The sequence below is a fragment of the Rhinoraja longicauda genome, chromosome 7 (assembly GCF_053455715.1).
Source record: "Rhinoraja longicauda isolate Sanriku21f chromosome 7, sRhiLon1.1, whole genome shotgun sequence".
In the NCBI taxonomy this organism is placed as follows: domain Eukaryota; kingdom Metazoa; phylum Chordata; class Chondrichthyes; order Rajiformes; family Arhynchobatidae; genus Rhinoraja; species Rhinoraja longicauda.
This window is the reverse complement of record NC_135959.1, coordinates 19,542,215-19,563,573: the sequence shown is the minus strand read 5'-3', so window position 1 is coordinate 19,563,573 and position 21,359 is coordinate 19,542,215. Positions and strand designations below refer to the sequence as shown.

At 42.9% G+C, this 21,359-nt stretch overlaps 1 protein-coding gene across 1 annotated transcript in view; it reads left to right on the top strand.

The window, feature by feature from the left end:
* The window catches only part of pcca (propionyl-CoA carboxylase subunit alpha), a 354,157-nt gene that overhangs the window by 167,473 nt on the left and 165,325 nt on the right, over positions 1-21,359 (top strand). Inside the window, exons 13-16 of the mRNA XM_078402214.1 lie at positions 9,682-9,825; positions 10,341-10,415; positions 17,224-17,292; positions 20,682-20,757. Of these exons, the coding sequence (XP_078258340.1) occupies positions 9,682-9,825; positions 10,341-10,415; positions 17,224-17,292; positions 20,682-20,757 (364 nt within the window). The remainder of the gene's footprint in view (positions 1-9,681; positions 9,826-10,340; positions 10,416-17,223; positions 17,293-20,681; positions 20,758-21,359) is intronic.

The following is a 21,359-nucleotide window of genomic DNA, read 5'->3' as shown; positions in this document are numbered from 1 at the left end:
GGCTGTGATGATCACCGAGCTGAACTCCCGGGGAAGGTAGAATGGTCGGCATTGGATAGTCAGATGCTCCAGGTCCGGCGAGCAGGAACAGGAAAGCGTCTTAATATTTCCAGGATTGCACCAGTTATTGTTAGTCAAGAAGCAGACTCCTCCACCCTTGGATTTCCCGGATTCTTCCGTTCTGTCCGCCCGGAAAACAGTGAAAGACTCGGATGGGCAAATCACCTGGTCCGGCACCAGCGGGGTCAGCCATGTCTCAGTCAGACAAAGGATGTTGCAGTTCCGTATGTCCCTCTGGAATCTGATCCTTGCCCTGAAGTCATCCAGCTTGTTCTCCAGGGACTGGACATTGGCCAGAAGTATGCTGGGCAGAGGTGGACGTAAGGCTTGGGCTCTCGGCCTGTTCCGAATCCCCCCTCGCTTCCCTCGATGTTTTTTCCGACTTTCCCACAGAGCCGCGCTCCCACTGCTGCTGCCACGGTGTGCTCCTTTGATGATCTCTATTGGCCACGTTGAATCGGTGAGTATACTGTTTAATAGTCCTCCAGTTGCGCTAGAGTTTAATTTTACGAGCGTTTCCCGGTCGTACATTGTTTAATGCTAGTGCTAGCGTGTTAGCACTTAGAGATAATTTTAAAATAAACATACCAGTTAAAAAAAACGCACAGTCCCCGCAGAGCTACCACGACGGCGACTGGACTGGACTGCGCCATCTTAAAGACCAGACTTTTTCTGTGTTCTCAGGTAGAACAGTCATTGCTGCGCCTTCATGACCAGCACAGCGGTGTTAGTGGACCATGCGAGGTCCTCCGAAATGTGAGTGCCCAGAAACTTGAAGCTGGACACTCTCTCCACACTGTCCCCGTTGATAAAGATCGGGGCGTATTCCCCGTTATGTGACCTACGGAAGTTGATGATCAGCTCCTTGGTCTTGGAGGTGTTTAGGGACAGGTTGTTATCTGAGCACCAGTCCGCCAGGTTCTGCACCTCTGCTCTGTAGTGTGTTTCATCACCATTGGTGATCAGCCCGATCACCGTTTGTGTTGTCTGCAAACTTGACAATGGTGTTGGTGTCGAATGCAGGATCACAGTCATGTGTGAATAGGGAGTAGAGCATGGGGCTCAAAACACAGCCCTGTGGGTGATAGTGGAGGACAGGTGCGAGCCCATTCTCACTGCCTGCGGTCGCTCCATGAAGAAGACCAGGATCCAGTCGCATAACGACGAGCTGAGGCCTAGTTGGTGGAGTTTGGTGATGAGCTTGGTGGGGATGACCGTTTTGAAGGCAGAGCTATAGTCAATGAATAGCATCCTCACGTACGTGCCCTGTCTCTCCAGGTGAGTCAGGACAGTGTGAAAAGCTAGAGAGATGGCGTCCTCTGTGGATCTGTTTGCCCTGTATGCAAATTGATGCAAGTCCAGTGAGGCAGGGATGCTGGATTTGATGTGTGAGAGGACCAGCCTTTCAAAGCACTCCTTTCAATAGGAGTTAGACCTACCGTTAGAAAGAAGGTACTGGAGCCTTTGAAAAGGGATGAGGTCCTGCTGAGTGAATTTAGGGAGTTAAGCAAAAAGTTGTAAAGCAGGTCCTCAAAGGTAGTAATCTTCAGATTACTCTCACTTGTGCCAGTGAGGGTAGTAAAAGGAAGATAGGACAAATTTGTGCCAATGTGCACAACACCTTCTGGCTGCTCAACCACCTCCTTGAGAATATTCTGCAGCTGCTCAGAAACATCCTGAACCCTGACACCAGGGAGGCAATACACCATCCTGGAGTCGCATTTGTAGCTACAGAATCTCCTGTTATCCCCCTAACTGTGATAGTCTCATATCACAGTTGCCTATCCCGCTGTGCCTCAGAACCAGGCCGCAGGCATGACTTTTATTGCTGATCTCCTCTGAACAGTCATTCCCCCTTGCAGTCTCCAAAAGAGGAATGGCTGAGGAATTGGTGTAGGGGACAACAATTTAGATTTTTGGACCATTCGGATCTCTTCTGAGGCAGAGGTGACATGTATAGAAAGGGTCAAGTTACACTTAAACTGGAGGGGATCAATATCATGGTGGGCAGGTTTATGTGCTACTTGGGAGTGCTCAAGAGAAAGAGTGCTTAATTGTCATGTGTACTGGCAACAGAACAATGGACTTCTTACTTCCTGCAGCTTTACAGGCTCATTAATGCCATAACACACAAATAAATATACAGTAATCAACAATCAGTAATACTAGGTAATCAGATCACATTGGTGCAAAACCAAAGTATGCAGTGTAATCAAAATAAAGTCTATAGTTGCTGAGGTAGGGTTGGGGTTGTTGTTGTGCAGTGTTTAAGAGTCTGATGGTTGCTGGGAAGAAGAACTAGATCGGCGGGGGGACAGGATCCGATACAGTAGTGATGCACTTGGGAGACTGGAAGTCGATACAGAAGTCAATGACACAATTTCAGTAGGCAGGTCAGGCGGGAGCACGGCAGGAAGTGAGTTTGGATTAAATTGGACTTATTTTAACGTAACAGACCTGACAGGTAGGGTTGATGAACTCAGGGCTTGGTTCGTTACATGCGACTGGGATCTTACAGTCATTATAGAAACCTGGCTAAAAGAGGGACAAGGCTGGTAGCTTAACATTCCAGGGTACTAGTGCTACAGGCATAATAGAGGTGGGAGTAAAAGTTGAGGGGTGAGTTGCTTTATTGAATTTGAGATGAGATTAATGAGGAATTGTGCAGTGAGACTATATAGACGGAGCTGAGAAATAAAAAAGAGAAATGATCAGCTTTTGTGATTGTACTATAGGTCCCCAAATAGTCAACAATAATTTGAGGAACAAGATGCAGGGAGATTGGAGATAGCAGCAAGAGCAATAGGGTTGCCTTAGTAGGGGATTTTAACTTTCCCATCATAGACTGGATTTGCCAAAGTGCCATGGGTTCAGATTGGGTGGAATTTGTCAAATGTGTTCAGGAAAGTTTTCTCAGGCAATATTTAGAGGGCCCTACAAGGGAGAGGACAAAGCTTGACCTACTTTTAGGAAATTGGACAGGGCAAGTGACTGAAATGAAATATGGGTAAACTCTTTGGGACGAGCGACCACAGTTCTATTAGCTTTCCAATAGTTATGGATAATGAGAGCGCAGGTCCACAAGTTAATATTCTAAATTGGGGCAAGGCCACCTTTGATGGTATCAGACAGGAATGTGCAAAAGTTAATTGGAGTAGTTTGTATGCAAAGGGATGTCTGGAAAGTGGGATGCTTTTTAAAGTATAATAATGAGAGAGTTCAAGGCATGCATGTCCCTGTTAAAGTGAAGGGCAAGGCAGGTCGGAGTAAAGAACCTTGGATGATAAGACAAATTATGGCTTTGGTCAGGACAAAGAAGGAGGCATGTGTTGGGTCTGGACTGATGGGATCAAGTGTATCCCTGGAGGAGTATAGAGGATTGAGGAGCATACTTAAGAAAGACATAAGGAGGGCAAAAAGGTACCTCAGGCAGGTAAGATTAAGGAGAATCCAAATAAACTTTATAGGTATATTAGAAAAATGAGAGAGGAAAAACTAGGGAGAGAATAGGACTCCTCAGAAACTAAGGTGGTCACCCCTATGTGGAACCGCAGGAGATGGGGGAGGCTCTCAGTGAATATTTCTCCACTGTATCGCGGAAAAAGACATGAACTTTAGAGTACTTGGGAAAGTTAATCGTGATGTCTTGGGGCCAGTCCATATAACAATGAAGGAGGGACTAGATGTCCAAAACCATAAACGTACGAAAACCTCCCAGGCCTAATCAGATATATCCAAGGAATTTGTTGGAAGTACAAGAAAAATTGCAGGTGCTCTGGCTGCAATATCTAACTCATCGTTCGGCACAAGTGAGGTGCTGATATTGTGCCTAAGAAGTGCTACAAAGAAAACTTGGGAACGATAGACTAGAAAGCTGAACATCTACGGGAGGAAAATTACTGGAAGGAATTCTGAGGGATAAGATATACATGCATTTGGAAAGACAGGAGTTGATTTGGGATGGTCAGCATGATTTAATGCATGGGAGAGCATGACATAAACTTGATTGATTTTTGAAGTAACCGAGAAGGTTGATAATGGCATATCTTGATGTAGTCTATATGAACGTTAGCAAGGCCTTTGATAAAGTTCCGCATGGTAGACTGCTCTGGAAGGTTAGATTGCATGGGATCCAGGGAGAGCTAGCGAACTGGATATGGAATTGACTTAATGGTAGGATCAGAGGGTGGTGGTGGAAGGTTGTCTTTTAGGCTGGAGACCTGTGACTAGTGTTTGCCCCAGGCATTGGTGCTGGGCCCAATTCTGTTTATCATGTATGTCAACGTTTTCGATGAGAATATACAAGGGACAATTAGTGAGCATTTGACACAAAGATTGGTGGTATCCTAGACGGTGAATATGGTTATCAAAACAGGTAGCAGGATCTTGATGAGCTGAGAAAGTGGGCCAAATAATGGCTAATTGAATTTAATTCAGATAAGTGTGAAGTGATGCATTTTGGGAAGTCAAACTCTATGGTTATTAAGGAAAACAGGTATGGGCAGGAAATTGGAATGGGGTAAATGATCAGCCATGATATTAAGGTGAGAGAGGCAAAATTTAAAGGAGATGTGTGGGCAATTTTTTTTACAGAGTGGTGGGTGTGTGAAATGCGCTGCCAGGTGAGGTGGTGGAGTCAGATAAGATAATGCCTTTTAAGAGGCTTTTTGATAAGCACATGGGCATGCAGGGGATGGTGGGATATGAATCATGTGTAGACAGAGAAAATTAGTTTGACTTGGAATCATGTTCGGCATTTTGTGGGACCAATTTGGCTGTTCTTGTGCTATGTTGTTTGATGTTCTATGTTTATTGAATGGCAGAGCCTGGATGGTTGGCAGATGTCCTGGTGCTTTTATTTCTTATGTTCATACACGCTTGGTTGCCATGTATCTTTAAGTTTTACTTTGGCCATTTGTGGATGAAGGCAGTGTTCCACTCTCGCCTGTGTCTACAGCAGTGTAAAGAATTTTGGTCATTGAATATGGGTGAATGTGCAATCACCAAGGAAGTAGTGGGCTAATCACCCTTCTGCTCTGTCAGGCGGACTAGGAGGATCCCATGGCATTGTTTCATAGAAGAACAAGAGAGTTCCTCCTCTTTGTCATGACCAATATTTAGCTCTTGATCACCAGAAACAGAAACCCATAATTTGGTTAACATTTTACTGCCATTGTGGAAGGTAGAATCGTCAGTAGGCATAATGCACTACTTCAGCTTACTTGACAAGGAACCAAGAAGAGTGATGAATATTTGTCAATAGTCAATAGTCAATAGTCGTTTATTTGTCACATACACATAAATGTGTAGTGAAATGAAACATTACCCGCAGTTGAACAATAAGACCAATAAGATTAATGAATAAAAATGCAATAACACATACAATCACAACTAACACCAAACAAAAAGAAACATCCATCACAGTGAGTCTCCTCCAGTCCCTCCTCACTGTGAGGGAAGGCCAGAATGTCTTTTTCTCTTCCCTGCCGTCTTGTCCCGCGGTCAGGCTGTTGGAGTTGCCACGTCGGGGCGGTCGGGGCTCCCGATATTGAAGCCCCCGCTGGGCGGTGAAAAATCCCGCGGCCTATTCCATGCCGCGCCGGATGGTGAAAGGTCCGTGGCGGGCCGACCCAAGCCCCTCGATTCCGGGCGGGCGAACACGCTGCCTCTGCCGCTGCCGGAGCTCCCGATGTCGGTCCCCATCCAGGGGCCTGCGGGCGTCCGACGTCCACGCGGCCCGCGCCGGAGCCTCCGGAGACGAATCGCAGCCGTTCCCGCAGCATCCGCAGGCAGCCAGCGCCGCAGGTGGTGAGTCCGGGCCGCGGGCTCTGCGAACCAGAGCCCCAGGTGGTCCCAGGTGCATGGCCGGTGGTAGGCCGCGACGGGAACGGAGACACGACACAGAACAAAGGTCGTGTCTCCGTTCGGGAGAGAGAATGTTACAGTTCCCGTTCCCTCCCACCCCCCCCCCCCCCAAAACATAACATACAACACTACATCATATTAAAACTACAATTCAGACAAAAACAACAAAAAACACAAAAGACAGACGGACTGCAGGCAAGCCGCAGCTGCGACGGCAGCGCTGGCTCCTCCCTTGTACACAGCGATCTGAAAAAAACACTGGCTAAACGAGCTATGGAACCAAATTCAGTGGCAATTTTCAGAAGAAAACATGATAAATACTGGAAGGGAGAATTTGTAGAGCTTTGGAGAAAAGTCACAGGGAGTAGAACTGGTTGAGTTGTTTCTCATTCTTCTTTGCTTTATTACTCACTTAGTTTTTCTTTTCCTTTCGCTTTTATTTTTTATTGTTGTTAGTCATAGAGTCTCCGAGCTGTTTTCTGTGGCTCAGCTTGTCCATGCCAACCAATTTGCCTAACCAAGCTTGCCCATATCCCTCCAAATCTCTTGTACATGTACTTGTTCAAGTGCTTTTTAAATGTTGTAACTGTACCCATCACCATTTCCTCGGACAGCTCATCCATATACCAAAAACCGCTCCTCTCGACCCTTTTGAATCCTTCCCCTCTCACTTTAAACCTATGCCTTTAAATTTTTGATCACCCTATCCTCGGAAAAGACTAACTATTCACCTTATGTGCGCTCCTCGTGATTCTGTATACTTCTGCAATGCCAGCCTCTGCTCTAGGGAAAAAGCACCATGCTATCCATCCTTTCCTTCTAACTCAAGCCCCCCAGACCTGGTGACATCTTCATAAATCTTATTTGCATCCTTTTCAGTTTACTGACATCCTTCCTATAGCAGTACTTCCAGAAGTGTACATAGTACTCCAAACGTGGCCTGACCAACATCTTTTACATCAATAACACGTTGTCTTCAGTTGAAACCAGTCTTCAATGAATTCTGCTCACTGCTGTTTTCTTTATAAATGTTTTTTGTTGCTATTTTTCTGACTTTTTGGTAGTTTGAATGCTGGACGTAGACAATTATTGCTTGGTTTTAATCGCCCACACTGCTCAGAGGTTGGGATTTAAGAATCCTCCACCCGATCGGCTGTCGAAACTTAGTCACTGAATATATGCACGGAAATCAATAGATTGCATGGGAAAGTGGTGCTGAGGTAAAAGGTTGGCATTTATTGAATGACGGAGCAGATGTGGGGAGCTGATTTGCCTATTCCTATATCTAATCCTTATGTCATTATAAAAAACTATTACAAATGTAGAGAAAACAGAGCAATTAACAATTTATTTTAAATGTGCCTGAACTTATGTATTTTTAAATGCATTTTATGTTATTTTTGTCCTTTCCTATATAGTTCTAAAGTATCTATTGAGATATATGGGCATGTGGGCCTCAAGCAAGGACCAACATGGCCCAGGGTTCCAGAACTGATTCTCTAGATTAAATAAAGGGAAATCTCAGCAAGTTTGTGCTCTTGCATTAGACTCCGCCTGGAGTTAAGGGACAGAATTGCCTGCAGGAATCTATTAGAAAATTCCACGTTTCTACATGCATGCACTGAAGTCCTGACATCGCAGCCTGCTCACTGCTGGATGATGTGTGATGGGACACAAGGGAGAAGAACTTTGAATATCATTGATTATGGGTCCTGGAATGGAAACTGAGCGGCTGTCGAAGGTGGGTCACACTGAGTTGCAGGAAGGGTGGTGCAATGGTAAAGTTGCTGCCTTACAGCGCCAGAGGCATGGGTTCAATCCTGACTATGGGTGCTGTCTGTACGGAGTTTGTACGTTCTCCCTGTGACCGCGTGGGATTTCTCCGGGTGCCCTGGTTTCTATCCACACTCCAAAGATGTATTGGTTTGTAGGTTAATTTACTTCGGTAAAAAAAATTGTAATTTGTCCTTCGTGTAATGGATAGTGTTAGTGTACGGGGCTGATCTCTAGTCGACGTGGACTCGGTGGACTGATGGGCCAGTTTCCGTGCTGTATCTCTAAAGTCCAAAAGAAAGAGTTTCAGGAGACTGCAGATCTTGAAATTTCTCATCCAAACATGCACTTTTGGCAGTTTTCTAGATCACAATCAAAACTGAAGCCATGGCTACTTTCTATCCTTTGATATGCATGACTCCAACCTCACTGTAAGCAACACACTTGCGAGAGGTGCCCCAGAGAATTGACTTCATGTGGCAATGTCATAGCCAGCTAGCAGATATTGGCTGACAATATCTTACGCTTCTTTTCTCCTCCATCATTCAGAACTTTAAGCGCCATTCAACTAGCTCAAAACAATCATATAAGTGGTTTTATATGGATTCGTGTCACAATTAAAATGTACATGTAAGCAGTTCAGCTGAATTGTCAAGGCAAACATGAAGGCTTGGGGTTGTACTTGTCATGTACAGCATTTGGTTTGCAAAGAAGATAGCTTCATTGTGGTCAAAATTGCTTAAATTGACTGCTGTGGACTGATAACCATGTGAATGAAATGCTTGTGCATGTTCCGCAGTCCCATTTGCCAGATTTACACTGTACAAACTGTTTGCTCTTTAAGTAATGACTTTTATTAGAAAAATGTCAAAGTGTCAGTTAATTATGATGAAAATTTGTCTGGAATATAAGCCTTTCTGAGTTAATTGCACCATCTGCTTTGAATATACTGAGCTGGTCTCTGCTGAAATCACCCAGTAAACAAGTGTCTGGTAGCATTGTGCTAGACATTAAAAATGGTAACACCAGAATTCCACCTGGGTGTCAGCAAATTCACAGACTTGGAAAAACCACAATGAATTTTATTTGTAAAGTGTTTTTTGAATTAAAGCCATTCATGTACATGGTTTTAAACATTAAGGTGCAATGCTTGTATTCCTTTCCTCCCCTTTACTATATCCATCCCGACTGAGATTTGAGACGTGGACTAACCAGTATGTGTATTCAGGCTGGGTATTCCCCTAACAGCATCATGCGAAGCTGTTAGCAGCAATTTGCTGATAACAGAGTGACTGTATTGGTTCAACCCAGCTATTGTGCATGCTAAGCACTACACATTTCAGTCTGGAGGGAAAAAAAACCTGAAGGATCCATCTGCTCATTTCTGCTGCACTGGGTTGATGTAAGATTACATTAATCTGGTTGCTTGTCAGGACAGGTTAGGGAAAGCAGGCAAATGGGGAAGATTTAGGATACATTGTTCATCAGGAAATTGCAAAGCCCTTCAGAACATGCAAATAACAGTGCAGGCTTACAACCAATGCTAATAACAATTTCTTAAACCTGAGCATGATTTCATAGCGTCTTTGTGATATATTTTGTGTCAAGGTGTGTTCTGTGGAAGTCTGCCTGTTGTGAGAATACAAGGTGTGAGAGGGAATGCACATGGCTTTGATGGAGTGTCTCATATGTCTGTTTGTGGGGTTGCTTGTGTGTGTAATGTTTGTGGTTTGTGAGGATGTGTTTTGTGTTTATGAGAGTGCTTGTTGTGCGAGTCTGTGTTGGATCAATGTGTGTTTGCGTCAACTTGTACGTGTGTGTGTTCTCAACTCCCTGTTTTTAAAGGGTCCATTATGAAATGAGGAGCAGCAGCGAGAATCAGAGTCTTGTCCTTGGTTTCCGAGCTCCAGCACTTTCCAGCTTTGTGTAGATTTTCTTCTTTCGTTGTTTTTCCTTAATGACTGGCAATTTGTGACCTTGCAGGTTGAGCATCCTGTCACTGAATGCATTACTGGTCTGGACCTGGTCCAAGAAATGATCCGCGTTGCCAAGGGTTACCCACTTTGCCACAAGCAAGCTGATATTCCCATCAATGGCTGGGCAATTGAATGCAGAGTGTATGCAGAGGTAAATTTTACTTGGCATCACAATTCATGCCAAATGCTTTCTGGCGGATTTAGAGCTGGGATAGAAATGTTTTGTCATTCAATTGGAATATAAAATCACAAAGCATATTGTGGATATCACTGGTGTCAGATGATGCATGTGGAACAATAGCTACCCCTCCCCCAACCTCCCCAAACTTCAGCACTTTTTCTTCAATGCAAAGATCCTTGTTTAATTGCCTATGACATCCTGAAGGCTTTGTGCTGTTGCTTTCTCAAGTCTTTTAAGGCACACCAATAATTTTGCAACTTGTTATGCTAATCAGGAAACCGAAGCAAACCTTTTGAATGGGTCAGGTGTTTATTGGTCATTTGCTCGGTGATAAAAATAAGAAAAAAGGATCCAAGCGCTATTTAATGTCTTAAGTGATCAAAAATAGCCCCATCAATGGTTTCAGTGTGTATACACAGCTAACCTTGCTTCCTGTGTTTTATTTTAAAGTTAATGCTTCCTCTTGTTTGAACTTCCTTTTCTAGGATCCCTACAAATCCTTTGGACTACCTTCAATTGGGCGTCTCTCTCAGTATGAAGAGCCATTACACGTGCCGAGCGTAAGTTATCTGAATAACCATCATGTTTGCTGAACAGCTGTTAATGTAATCCTTGGCTGTTTTTGTATATTTAAACAAAATCAATTCTGACATCTCAGCATGATACGAAAACATTAGAAACTCCTTCACTCAATTTTCCATTCTACACAAGAAAAAAAATGTACTCTGTGGTAACTAACACTGTAAACACAGATAGAAGAATAAAGATCACTCAAAACACGAGCTTCTTTAAAAGCACCCTTTCCAGGAGAACATCGGTATGGGATCGCTGAACGATTTCCATCCAGAAAATAGCTTAATCCGGGCGGAATGAAATACTACAAAAGGTCATGGCATTTTAGCTACACATAAGTGAGTTCCGTTCCTAGCTGTTCGGCTGCTAAGCATCACAAGTGAGTTTCAAAGGAGATTCACTTGGTTAACTTCTGGAATGAGACAATTCTCCTATCGTAAGAAGCCAAAGAAATACAATTGATATTCTTTGGAGTTTAGGGGTGATCTTATTGAAACACATAAGATCCTGCAGACGAATAAGAGGGTGAATGTTATTCAAGTCTTGTCAGGCCAAGTCAATGGATATTTTTAAGGTGTAGATTGACAGATTCTTGATTAGGTAGGGTGTCAGGGGTTATGGGGCGAAAGTAGGAGAATGGAATTGAGAAGGAAAGATAGTTCAGCCATGATTGAATGGTGGAGTAGACTCGATGGGCCGAATGGCCTGATTATGCTCCTAGAACATATGAACATGAATGTTGAGGTGTTTCCACCAGTGGAACTTTCCAGGATGGTATTTTGGTGTAGGTAAGGCAGTATGGGCTGAAGGGCCTGTTTTCGGGCTGAAGGGCCTGTTTCCGCACTGTATCTCTAAAGTAAAACTAAAGTTAAAGTAAAGATGCTGTCTGACCCCTGAGTTATTTCAGCACCTGTTTGTAAACTGGCATCTGTACTTCCTTGTATCCTTGTACTTCCTTGTATCCTCCACATTCAGAATGGGTTAGAAATTTGAAAGTGACTTGCAGAGATGCCAGCTAATGTTGGGTTGATAGCTAATTTTAACCCTGAGATTGATGGATTTTTATTAACCAACGGGATAGTGGGTAAAATTGGCTATAGAGAGTCCAGTCACAGGCCACGGTGATTTCATCGATGTTGGAGCAGGTATGGAGCAAAATGGTCCTTCTGTTCATGATAATGAGCTGACCAATTTATAATGCTGCCACGATGATCCATTCACTTACAATACAAAACTTGGTTTGAATTGTGATTCATAATGAAGAGGTAATGTTAATAAACGGAAAAATCAACTTAAGTAATTAAAGAAATTCCCATCAGATGTAACAATATGAAAACATTGAAAATGTTTCAGAATTTCATTGCGCCATCCTATTTTGTGGTTGTTTCCAGACTCATTACATGCAACCTGGGTTTTATTGATTGCATTTGGGACCATGCATAATTGTGCGGACCTTGCTCAGATTTCACTTTTGGGCATACATAATTTGTGTAGAAAACTGAGTGCAATTTCCCCTCTGCTCACTGAATGCAGTATTGGGGGTGTTTGGGTGCCATGTACCTATTAAGCTCCTTATGGAAGCTTTTCTGGCTTTCCCATTGTCCTGATATTAGAAATTCAGAATTAAAGCTAATTGTCTTTTTGATGAATGAAGATGCAGGAAAATGCAGCAGTGGCCTTTACTGAGAAGTGTGAACGTGTGGGGAGATTTGTCATTTACCTCTAGATAAAATGATGTCAAACCTTTTGCCCTTGCAAGTTTTGCAATTTTCAGTTTTTAAAACACACAACCTGTTGAAAGTGCAAGCGATAATGGACATATTCTACCCCCTACAGCTCCTGTTCCACCAAATCCTCCTTCAATTAATGCTGCAGCAGGAGTTTTATGTAATAACACTTAGGCTTGTAAGACATCAGCATATAGAAAAAAACAATTAAAATGCCTTAAATGTTCTGCGTACTGCTGTTATTTGCTTGTGTGAATGTTGCTTGTCAGCTAAATGGACCAAGGAACAGACAACGTGATTGGGAGCAGGGGAGTGCACAATAAGCTTTGTCTATCATTATTGCTGGGAGCAATCAAATTGATGCCAGCGGGACGGTAGATGCTGTTGACAGCTGTAATTATATATCTCCATGGTGATCACTTTTGGCCTGTCACGAGGGTCTGCAAGCTTCCTCCCCCTGCAAACATTTAATCAGATTGTTCTGTCACTTGTCAGGTAAACGAGGTAGACAGGGAGTAGTGCTTAGGGGAGAGGTGAATGGAGAATGATGGGTGGGGAGATGCCTGATAGCTTCACGTGGCTTGTCAGGGTACCAATAAGCAGAATTTTTAATTACGCTGGAGGCTTGAGAACATTGCTAAACAGATTATGTTGAGCGGGATCTGACATTTGTTCAGTTTTTCTGTTATCTTCATTCTGCTTCATATCAATAACATGACAGTTATTTTTCACGTGAAAAGATTTGACAAGTGGCTGAGTGTGCAACGCACAAGTTTGCTTAATTGTAAGTTGTAGGCAGTACTTTCTATTACTCTTTAAAATATAATGACATGAGTATCAAATGTAAGTTTTGAAAGATTAATGCTAAAACAGTTCTTCTCATTATCACGTTGAAATGATGATACTCCAAAAAACGTAGTCAAGAATGAATAGGGAATATTTATAATTGTTTGAGCCTTTCAAACATTAGTAAAAAGCAAAGCGCTGAGGATGCTCAAAATGTGAAGTAAAGGCAGAAATTGCAGGAAATACTCAGTAGGTTAGGTTGTATCAATGGGAAGGAATATAGTTCTATATTTGCTCAGTATGGCAAAAGTGACGATTTTGGCCTATCGCGTCCATGCTACGCATTCACTTAGCAGTTTATCGGTAAGCTCTGGTAACCTATTTTCCCCGAACAACTTCCCCAGATTCTACCACTCATCCACACGTCAGGCAATTTACAATGGTCAATTAACCCACCAACCCACCGTCTTTGGGACATGAGGGAAGTTGGAGCAGCCATGGGAAACTAGCATGGCCACAGGGAGAACATACGAAGTCTACACACAGACAGTACTGGAGATTATGGCCACTGGAGTACATGGCCACTGGAGCTCAATTAGATTTGCCACTGTGCCACCCTGAATATTTCAGATAAACCTTTTGTCAGATCTAGAAAAAGTTGGAGATGAAACATTTAACATTCTGTCTCGCTTGCTTTGCACCTAATCGCAAGCCTTTTTATTTCATGTTCATAAGTTCTAGGAACAGAATTAGGCCATTTGGGCCATCAAGTCGACTCCGCCATTCAATCACGCCTGATCTATCTTTCCCTCTCAACCCCATTCTCCTGCATTTGTCCCATAACCCCTGACATCCTTACTAATCAACAATCTGTCAATCTCCGCCTTAAAAATATCCATTAACGGCCTCTAAGGCCGTCTTCCTCCTTAGCTTTGCCCTTCTCTGGATTTGCCTTCACTAATTGTATTCTGCCTAGTATTGCAGAATGCTGTGCAAAGCAACTTGGCTAAACCCAGAGCCTCTATCACCAAAAGGACATCAGTGACAAAAAAAAGGCACATATGTATGTGCATGGGAATACCATCACCTGCTAGCTCCCCTGTAATCATAAACCCTCCTGACTTAGAAATATATCTCCATCCCGTCATTGCAGCTGTTCTTATTCCTGGAACTCACCAATACTGCAGAAAATCTTTACCATTAAGTCATTGGTTGTTCAGAAAGGTGGCACACCCACCTTCTCAGGGAAAATTGGGGATGAGTGGTAAAGGCTGCTTGCATCACACCAGTGACAAAAAAAAGGGCACATTATGATAAAACTAAGAGCAAGTCTGATGGACAAAAGGACCAGCTGTGAATTAGTTGATTTTTCATGCTGAGCAGGTTTGGAATGGAACAAAAATAAAATGGAAAACAGTTCCTTCAGGTAGATATCCTTCAAAGCCTATGAGCAAATTAGTGGCTACCATTCTTTGTGTTTTAAAAATATGATTCAATATCATACAGGAACTTAGATATATGCATTTTGGACATGAATTTTGAATAACTGTAGACACACCAGCAATGACACAGTTGGAATACAGTCCCCGTAGGTGATAGTGAGAAGACACTGCCTGTTCACATATCCTAACTTGGATTATAGACTCCTCAATCTAACTCCAACCTCTTACAGATGTACAATGGCCGAGGTTTCAAATAATTTCAATTTGAAAGTTCTCATCCATCCCTCCATGGCCTTGCTCCTCCCTGTTTTTGTGAGTATCTCCAGCCCTGCAATCCTCTGGGATCTCACTGCGCCTACAAATCCTTCCTGATTGTGGCACGGTGGCGTAGCGGTAGAGTTGCTGCCTTACAGCGAATGCAGCGCCGGAGACTCAGGTTCGATCCTGACTACGGGCGCCGTCTGCACGGAGTTTAAACGTTCTCCCCGTGACCTGCGTGGGTTTTCTCCGAGATCTTCGGTTTCCTCCCACACTCTAAAGACATACAGGTATGTAGGTTAATTGACTGGGTAAATGTAAAAATTGTCCCTAGTGTGTGTAGGATAGTGTTAATGTGCGGTGATCACTGGGCGGCGCGGACTCGGTGGGCCGAAGGGCCTGTTTCCACGCTGTATCTCTAAATCTACTGGTTCACTGCAGGTTCAGCTGCTCCGGACTCTCGCTCTAAAATGCCTTACTCTAAGTCTCAAACTCTCTCCTCTTCGATGTTGCTTAAAACCTGCCTCGTTGTCTGAATGTTTAGTCACTTGTCCTAATATCTTTATGAAGTCTAATTGTCTAATTTGTCTTGCAAAGTGTTTTAGGCAGTTTTGTTACATTAGAGATGCTGTAAAGACGCAAGTCCACCTAACCATCTGACCGCAGTATTAATTATAATTTTGTGGTGTCACATGAGGTTGCCGCTGTCACTTATTTATTGTATCTGTTCATCTGATCAGGAAAGCACTAAATTGATGCATAATCATTAGGAATTGAATTACTTGAACTTGATTAGTTTGTACCCTTCATCATTGCAATATGGTTGCTAAGAATCCACTATTAAACGTCTCCCTCATTTCTCAATTAAAGGAGCAGTTGAGGCCAGCATGGATCTGGCATAGGTCTGAAGAAGGCTCTCGACCCGAAATGTCACCCATTCCTTCTCTCCAGAGATACTGAGTCACTCCAGCTTTTTGTGTCTATCTTCGGTTTAAACCAGCATCTACAGTTCCTTCCTTCACAAAGATCAGCCATGATCATATTGTCCGGCGATGCATGTTTGTGGGGCCTGATGGCGGTCTTCTACTATTTTCTTCTGTTCATGTGCATTTCTGCTGACTGGTTAGCAAGCAACAAAAGCTTTTCACTGTACCTTGGTACTTGTGGCAATAAATTAAACTCAACTCATTTTTTTGACTCTGGACCAACCTATATGATTGACACTTAAAATCCCTCTGAAATGCCCTAGTAAGGAACTCCTGCATTTTCACTGGGATTGGTGATGAGTCTTGCATCAGACCCACCACATTGGTGCTGCATAAATGTGGCAGAGATGGACAGTGTTTGCAGAAAGAATTTGGCTTGAATATTTATCTTGGCTTCATCCCTCTCCCAAGAAGAGGCATGATTTCTTACAGGATAGAGTGTCTGCATGTTGTATTAGACAATGTGACACCATTGTGTGTAGCCCGTGCTCTCTCTTGTCCACTATTGTTCACACACTCTTATTAAGAAGAGGTAAAGAAGAAAAAACTGAAATCAAGAGGACAAAAAGTAAATGAAGCCAATTTGAACGCAGGTTAATGTTGTCTAAGGTAGCTTTAATCAATCTCGGTACAATTTGTTCACAGTGATGGAAATAAAGACATCGTTGCAGCAACCTTGAGCTGCAACTGACAAGAAAATTTGTATTTTAATTCCCTGGACAATCATCCAAATTAAAATATTAAAAATTTGCAGGAGACATTGCCATGACCATCCTGTGCCTGCCTCATTGCAAACAGATGTGCTGCTGCTGTTGCTGTTTATTATGAGAGTTTCTTCCCCTGGTGCAGATCTATGAGAGTCTTCTTGGGTTTATTTTGTCGCAGTGTTGTATCTTGGAGCCCTGCTGTTCCAGCAGCTTCGACTTACCTTTGGTTCTCGAGATCCCTGTGATGATTCTATCTGTCTTGAAATGTTTTTGATTGTTTTTTAAATACGTTGTTGGCTGTATCTTGACAATACCAATTTAATAAATACTTATGCCCTAGGAACAGCTAATTAAAAAAATGTTTCATACAGCTAATCCCAACATAACACTAATGAAATCAAAAAGTGAAGGAAACCAGTCTACAATGCGCTCACTTTCTTTTTGATAAACTGAACTCCTGTGTTGTATACCGTGGCCATACTGTTTCATGGGACAGTGAGCTGGATGTCTTGTAGGTTATGGAAAAAAGCTGTGTAAATAGCAATCTCTCTGGGGGAAATACAGGAATAACAGTTGTACTGTTAGGGTGAAGGTATGATGGTAATATTGTAGAATATGTAGTGCATCATCTTGAATTAATTTAAAGAACTTCAAATGGTCAACTGTCAGAGATTCCAGTAAATCTCTTCACTGAATGGTCAATTAATTTGTAATATGTAATATTGTATTATATGCAATGTGTCTACTTTGTATTGTTGTTTTGTGGCAAGTTTTTGTACTTGTACTTGTTTGCATTAAAGCATGTGTTACCTATTGCTTCCTTCATCATCATCATCAAAGCATAACAGCTTTAGACTTAAATTATTATGGGTTTGTTTCTTTTTATCAGGTTCGTGTTGACAGTGGCATTCAGGAAGGAAGTGACATAAGTATTTATTATGATCCTATGATTTCAAAAGTAAGTGTATTTTTGTTTGTTTGAGGTATTCATGGTTTATCAATTTAGTGGAAGAGTGATGTGCTTTCATGGGTCATTTGTTGCTCACGTTACACTTTGTCCCTGGCCAGAACTACACTGGGCGTCTGGCTGTGTCAATCTCGTTAATCATTGGGGGATGCTCAAGAGCAGTTTAAAGCTATTTTGGTTTGTTAATCTCTCTCCCAGGTGACATAATTAAATGACATATCAGAAACGCTACATAGGACAAGATCCGTAGAATGATAGGGAATGAGTGTCTTCTGTTCATCTTTTGAGAGTGCTCATTTGAACAATCCTGTTTTCTGCTACTTTGCAGTCCTGCATATTTCTATTAAAGGTCGCAGCTGAGGTATTATTTGAATATTGATGTTCATCATTTTCATTCCCACAACCCTTATTTAACTAAAGACATTTTTAACTTCAATATTTCAGGCTACTTTTATTCAATGAGCTAGGTTATGTTGGCATTGGAGAGCGTCTCCTTTTGGTCAGGTACTAAAATCAATTTGATGTTGCAAAAGATTGAGCAGATTGTTTCAACTACGGTTGTTTACCCTGTGATCTAATTTAATCCTAACTGATTTTGGAAGGCAATGAGTTATTAAGTCGAATGTAGAGGCATTGGTGAAGATGATGAAACTATTCATGATTGTACTTAGCACTGAGAGATTACGCTCAATTTAAAAAGTTACAGATGCGGAAAGTGTGAAGCATAAACAGAAAATGCTGTAAACGCTTATCAAGTTAGGCAGCATCTGAGAAAATTTCGATTCTACGTGATCTGAGGTTATTTTAGCATTTGTAGTGTATTGTGAGAGATTATTTTTATTGGCAAGAGATGAAAAAGTACTATAAAAAAAGAATATGGAATGATAAAGACCTTTAAAATTGTAAAGGATTTTCAATGCAATTGGATATGAAGAAAGTGTTTTTATCTGCAAGATGGCTATCTAAAAATAAGAATTGTGCCACAACTTTGCGAAGTAATATTTCTTCATTCACTGTCCAGTGAGGGCTGGGGGGAGGGTGGGGGGAGAGGGGAGGGGGGGAGGAGAGGGTGCTGCATCAATGCAGGGGATGTTTGGGGTTCAACGGGTCCACTTGGTCTAGTAAGGAATAATGTTCTAGCCTACCAACCTCTCCCAACAGCTCAGGCCCTCAAGTCCTGGCACCATCCTCATTAATCTTCTCTGCACCCTTTTCAGCTCATTGGCATCTTTATTCTAGCAGGATGGCCAAAACTGAACACAATACTCTAAATGTGGCCTCACCAACATTTTGTGCAACTGTAACATAATGTCCTAACTTGTATACTCAGTTCCCTAAAGGCCAGTATGCCAAATGGTTTCTTCACCCCTCTATTTACTTGTGATGCCACTTTCAGGGAACTAGGTACTTGTACTCTTATATACATCTGCTCAACCACACTCCCCTTGCCACTACCTTTCACTGTGAAGGTCCTGCCCTGTTACCCAAAATGCAACATCTCCTTACTCAACTGAATTAAACTCCAATAGCCCTTCCCAATGCCCAACAGATCAAGATCCTGCAGTAATTCCTCTTAATCATCGTCACCAGCTACAATACCACCTATTTTAGTGTCACCTGCTAACATACCTAACATTCCTTGTGCATTCTCATCCAAATCAAGATTCAAGATTCAAGATAGCTTTATTTGTCATCCAATATTGGACGAAATTCAGTCACCCACAGTCCAACAATAAAAGCATTAAATAGGCATTAAAATTACACAACCCCAAAAAAACCAAAAACACAGTCCAACAATAAAAGCATTAAATAGGCATTAAAATTACACAACCCCAAAAACACACAAAAAAAGAAACATCCATCAAAGAAACATCCATCACAGTGAGTCTCCTCCAGTCCTCTCCTCACTGTGATGGAAGGCCACAATGTCTTTCCCTTCTCCTGCCGTCTTCTCCCGCAGTCAGGTTGTTGTGGTTGCAGGCCGCGCCGGACGGTCCGCAGCGGCCGGAGCCTAAGGCGAGTCCCAGCCTAAGGCGACGGCCGGCTCCGCCGATGATAAGTCCGATCCGGGGCGGGCGAACACGCTGCTGCTGCCGCTGTTGCTGCACGTCGGGGCGGTCGTGGCTCCCGACAATGAAGCCCCCGCCCAGCAGAGAAATATCCCGCGGCATATCTTAGGCCGCGCCGGACGGTGAAATGTCCGCGACCCAAGCCCCGCGATCCGGGGCGGGCGAATCCGCGGTCGCTGCCGGAGCTCCCGATGTCGGCATCCACGCGGCCCGAGCTTAAGGCAAGTCGCAGCCGCTCCCGCAGCCTCCGAGGATGGCCGGCTCCGGTGATGGTAAGTCCGATCCGCGGGCTCTGCGAACCAGAGCCCTGGAGGCAGCCAGCTCCAGGAGTTGGGCCGATGGTAGGCCGCAGCAGGAACGGAGACACGGCCCAGAAAACAAAGGTCGGGTCTCCGTTCGGAAGGGACACCTATTTACAATTTTACAGTTCCCCCCCTCCCCCCCACATACACACATAGTACACAAACACAAAAACACCACATCACAACTACAATTAAGACAAAAAAATAACAAAAACACAAAGACAAATGGACCGCAGGTAAGCCGCAGCTGCTATGGCAGCGCCACCATCGTTGATGTAGATGACAAACATCAATGAGCCCAGCCACAGTTTTCAATTTTGATTACATAGGTTAACACTTGGTTACATTTTGGACAGAATGGTTAAAAGTGATGTCTCTCAATTTTGGATAATAATATTTATATGTCATTGCCTGGTCCATCATGGGTAATAACCTCATCACCATCAAAGGGTTCTGCAGGAAGTGCTGCTTCAAAGAGGCAGCTAATATCATCAAAGACCCACACCGTCTTGGCCATGCTTTCATTTCACTGCTACGATAGGGAAGAAGGTACACGAGCTTGAGAACCATGACCTCCTGGTTCAAGAACAGCTTCTTCCCATCGGTCATCAGGCTCTTGAACCACAATTCTACCTCAACCGTAACCAACAACTCTAACTCAGCAACAATCTATTATTATGAAATTTGTTTAAGTTGCAATATCTAATTCAATTTGCACTTTTATAGTCTGATTACCAGGTATTACTGATAATTTATTATATTTTTGATTATTATAAGTTTATTTGTTGTGTTGTTGCATTAAAATGTTGTAGAGCTGCAGCACTTAAGAATCTCACTGTTCCATTCCCAGTGCAAATGGAAGCAAGTTGAACCTTTTCAAAAGTCCAAAGTACTATTTGATTAATATATATCTAAGTATCTTTGTTTCTACTTCAGGTTTGTTTTCTGGCAGATTTGCACCACGTCTGGCAACAGCTCACCTCAATCTCTTGATATGCTTTTGTTTCAGTTAGTTACCTATGGAGCCAGCCGTGCAGAGGCATTGCAGAGAATGGAAGAGGCACTGGATTCTTATGTAATTCGAGGTAAATGGAGAGGCACAGCGTTCAAACTTAATATCTGATTCAAATGAAATATTTTCCTGTAAATTCTCATTCTTTCACAGCTTGACTAGGTAGGTACATGGACAATGTTTTCCCTGGCTGGAGTTTCTTGAATCAGGGGGGGTCACAATCTCAAAATAGAGAATCATCCATTCAGGATTGAGATGAGAAGACGTTGCTTCAATAGACAATAGATGCAGGAGTAGCCCATTTGGCCCTTCGCGCCAGCACCGCCATTCACTGTGATCATGGCTGATCACTACTTAGAGGGTGGTGAACACATGGAATTTGGAACTTCAGAGGGACAGGGGATGGTTCAGTCACTGCCTGAAGAAGGGTCCTGACCGAAAGTGACAACTGTTCATTTCCCTCCGCAGATGCTGTCTGACCTGTTGAGTTCCTCCAGCATTTTGTTTTCTGCATTTGCCACTGAATATACAGGATTGTGATTGATAGATTTTTAAATAGAAGTGGAATCAAGGAATATGGGGTTAGTGAAGGAAAATGGTGCTGAAATGAAAGCCAGCCTTGATTTTTTCTGAATGATGAGTAGGTCAGAGGGGCCAAATGGCCTGCTCTTCGAA